Source organism: Cyprinodon variegatus, unplaced genomic scaffold, assembly GCF_000732505.1.
Source record: "Cyprinodon variegatus isolate N-32 unplaced genomic scaffold, C_variegatus-1.0 Scaffold656, whole genome shotgun sequence".
In the NCBI taxonomy this organism is placed as follows: domain Eukaryota; kingdom Metazoa; phylum Chordata; class Actinopteri; order Cyprinodontiformes; family Cyprinodontidae; genus Cyprinodon; species Cyprinodon variegatus.
Genome location: NW_015151109.1, coordinates 431,365 through 433,944, shown reverse-complemented (window position 1 = coordinate 433,944; position 2,580 = coordinate 431,365). Strand labels below are relative to the sequence as shown.

General features: G+C 39.1%; 1 protein-coding gene across 1 annotated transcript in view; it reads left to right on the top strand.

Annotated features, from left to right (window-relative positions):
• The window catches only part of LOC107096880 (gliomedin-like), a 4,413-nt gene extending 2,934 nt beyond the window's left edge, over window positions 1–1,479 (top strand). The window contains exons 2-4 of the mRNA XM_015393766.1: window positions 652–703; window positions 794–811; window positions 892–1,479. Coding sequence (XP_015249252.1) covers window positions 652–703; window positions 794–811; window positions 892–995 — 174 coding nt within the window. The 3' untranslated portion in view covers window positions 996–1,479. The remainder of the gene's footprint in view (window positions 1–651; window positions 704–793; window positions 812–891) is intronic.
• The last annotated feature ends 1,101 nt before the right edge of the window (window positions 1,480–2,580 follow it).

Here is a 2,580-nt window from a genome sequence, read left to right as displayed (position 1 = left end):
ATGAGCTCCTTGATATGTGCTTGAGAATGGCTTAGTCTCTGGTTAAACCCAGGTTTAAAGCCTTGCAGGGCAGCCTAAAGCCCACTGCCAACATTAAGACAGAAAAAAGAAAGAAAATAACAAACGATCAGTTCAGGTGTTTGAGAAAATATATGAATCAGGAAATTGTCTATAAACCAAACTAAATGATCGTTGTTCTCTACTTCAAAAACCACTTTACATTTTATGAATGCAAAAATTTTCTTTTTTTCCCCCGATTTTTTAATTTAAAAATTTACTGTATAACATCGATGCATAAAAAAAAACTAATTTTATTTCAGTGAAATTCTGTTTAAAGTAACAGATTATAATTTAAAATCTCTCCAGACCTTTACTGGTTGATGATTTTCTTTATTTGGACCCCAATGATTTTTAATTGGTTACCTCTGGCCTAGTGTGGTAGAGCAGTGTGCTTATGCTCCGAGAAGGAGCATTCTGGGTCCCTGAGCCAGACCCTTAACCCACACTGCTCCCCAAGTGGATGGGTTAAATGCAGAGAATTCGTTTCTCCACTGTGAGATCAGTGAAGTTCAATTAATTTATTTTTTTAATTATTAATCAAAGTATACCTTAGGATTCTTATAACCAGGTCTGTGTATGTTTTTTTTTCAGGTCAAAGCCTACCTTGATCTGTGCAACAGCTCCACAGGAGTTTGTTTGATAGGTATGAATATTTTCTGCTAATCTCGTCTTATTCTTTCTGGTTTCTTTACTGTTAAAGTCTAACAGAAATATTATTTCTCCTCTTTTTCAGGTCCACCTGGTCCCAGAGGTACCGGAGCCACTATTCAGTTTTCTGTATAACTCTTTACGGTTTGTTGCTCCTGCATTAAAAGTTTTTTTGTGTATCAGGTGTGCGTGGCAGGCCTGGCCCCCCAGGACCACCAGGTGCACCAGGCCCAGAGGGAAGACGAGGACGCAGAGGTCAGGATCCTTTTCGGTGTCTCAGCCAATGAAAAATGTCCAGAGTCTTTAACAGTAGCTCAAAACAGATGAAGAAATCCAGACACAGAAGCTGTTTCCATGTTTTAAACAGTCTGTCATTGTTTGGCTGGGATTGCACAACACGGTCATAACACTCACTGCCTGCGGGACATTTAGTCTGCAGCCGCTGCAGACGTGTTTACTGCACTGAGGTGTCTGTGATTCCTACAGCTGATTAACGGGAATTATTTAACTTCAACATAAACTAGAAAAGCCTCGTGCTAACAGCGCTGTTTCTTCTTCATCCAGGATAAACTCTTTTGTGTTGAACATCAAAAGAAAGTTGTCGTGTTCAGTCATGTTTCATGTGACTCAGAGGGAGAACCAATTAACTCTGGTTCATCCTGTTTTCTTAAGGCTTAGTCTTTGGTTACGGCAGCTTTTGATTGTTATAATCCTTCCTGTTATTAACGGTAGCAAATGTCAGTAAGTTCCACAATCTAATGATGTTGTTGGAGTTAAACAAAGACACATATTTAAACGCTAAAATTAATAGAAGCTACATATATCTTCTGCTTTTTTTGTAGCATTAGAATCTTTTAACCTTCAAAAAATGTTTACATCAAACATAGATAAGTTGGTTAAACAAAAGCAATGAAGTTAATTCATCTAAACCAACCTGGAAACCAATCTATGAAGATATTTACTCTCTAAACCAACAGATCTGATGGCAGGAACATTAAGCTTTGGTGGAGAGTAACTAAGTACATTTACTTGATTACTGTCCTGAACAGAATCATCATCATTTATGATGCTTGTCCACATTAAGATCAGACGTCCAGTAAAGTGTATCCAAATGCATCTGATGCTTGCATCTGACCCAATAGGCCTGTAAGCAACATTATCTGGGTGGGCCCCATATGAAGTACAACACCTGATAAAGGTTCAGGAAACAACGACAGTTACATAATTCAGCCAAGAAGATACAATTATGCAATAAATTATTACAAAACACACAAAATAGTGACTGCACACCTTGAATGGAACCATTGGGGACAGCGCACCACATGTCACAGACAGTCTGTCTCCCTGCCAGCTCCCAGATCAGCTTCTCTGATTGGTTGATGTGGTGCGTCAAACAGCAAAAGTTACATTTTTCAAACTCCAGCATCTGCAGCTTTTGCCTCCAACGCGTCAGATACTTACTGCTGCTTGAAATGAGCTGCAGGACCTTTTGCTGCGCCATGATGTGCATCAACCAGAGGCGTGCACAGACATTTTGGGGGGCAGGTGCTCAGGAGGAGGGGGTGGGGGGGCAGACTAAAGCGTACTACTTTAAAGTAGTACGCTTGCTCATCTATCTTCTACTTTCATCTGGCTCATCTCCCTGTTTTCCCTCACCCATCTGTTCTCCCTATCCTGCTCTTTTTCTGTCTCTGTGTCTTCCCTGAACTCTTCCTCATCTCCTGTCCTGGTAGATGTTGATGGTATAGAGCTTCCCTGCTGTGACTGGCTACAATATAATAATAATAACCATCATGACAATAATGATGATAATAATAATAATAATAATAATAATAATAATAATAATAATAATAATAATAATAATAATAATAA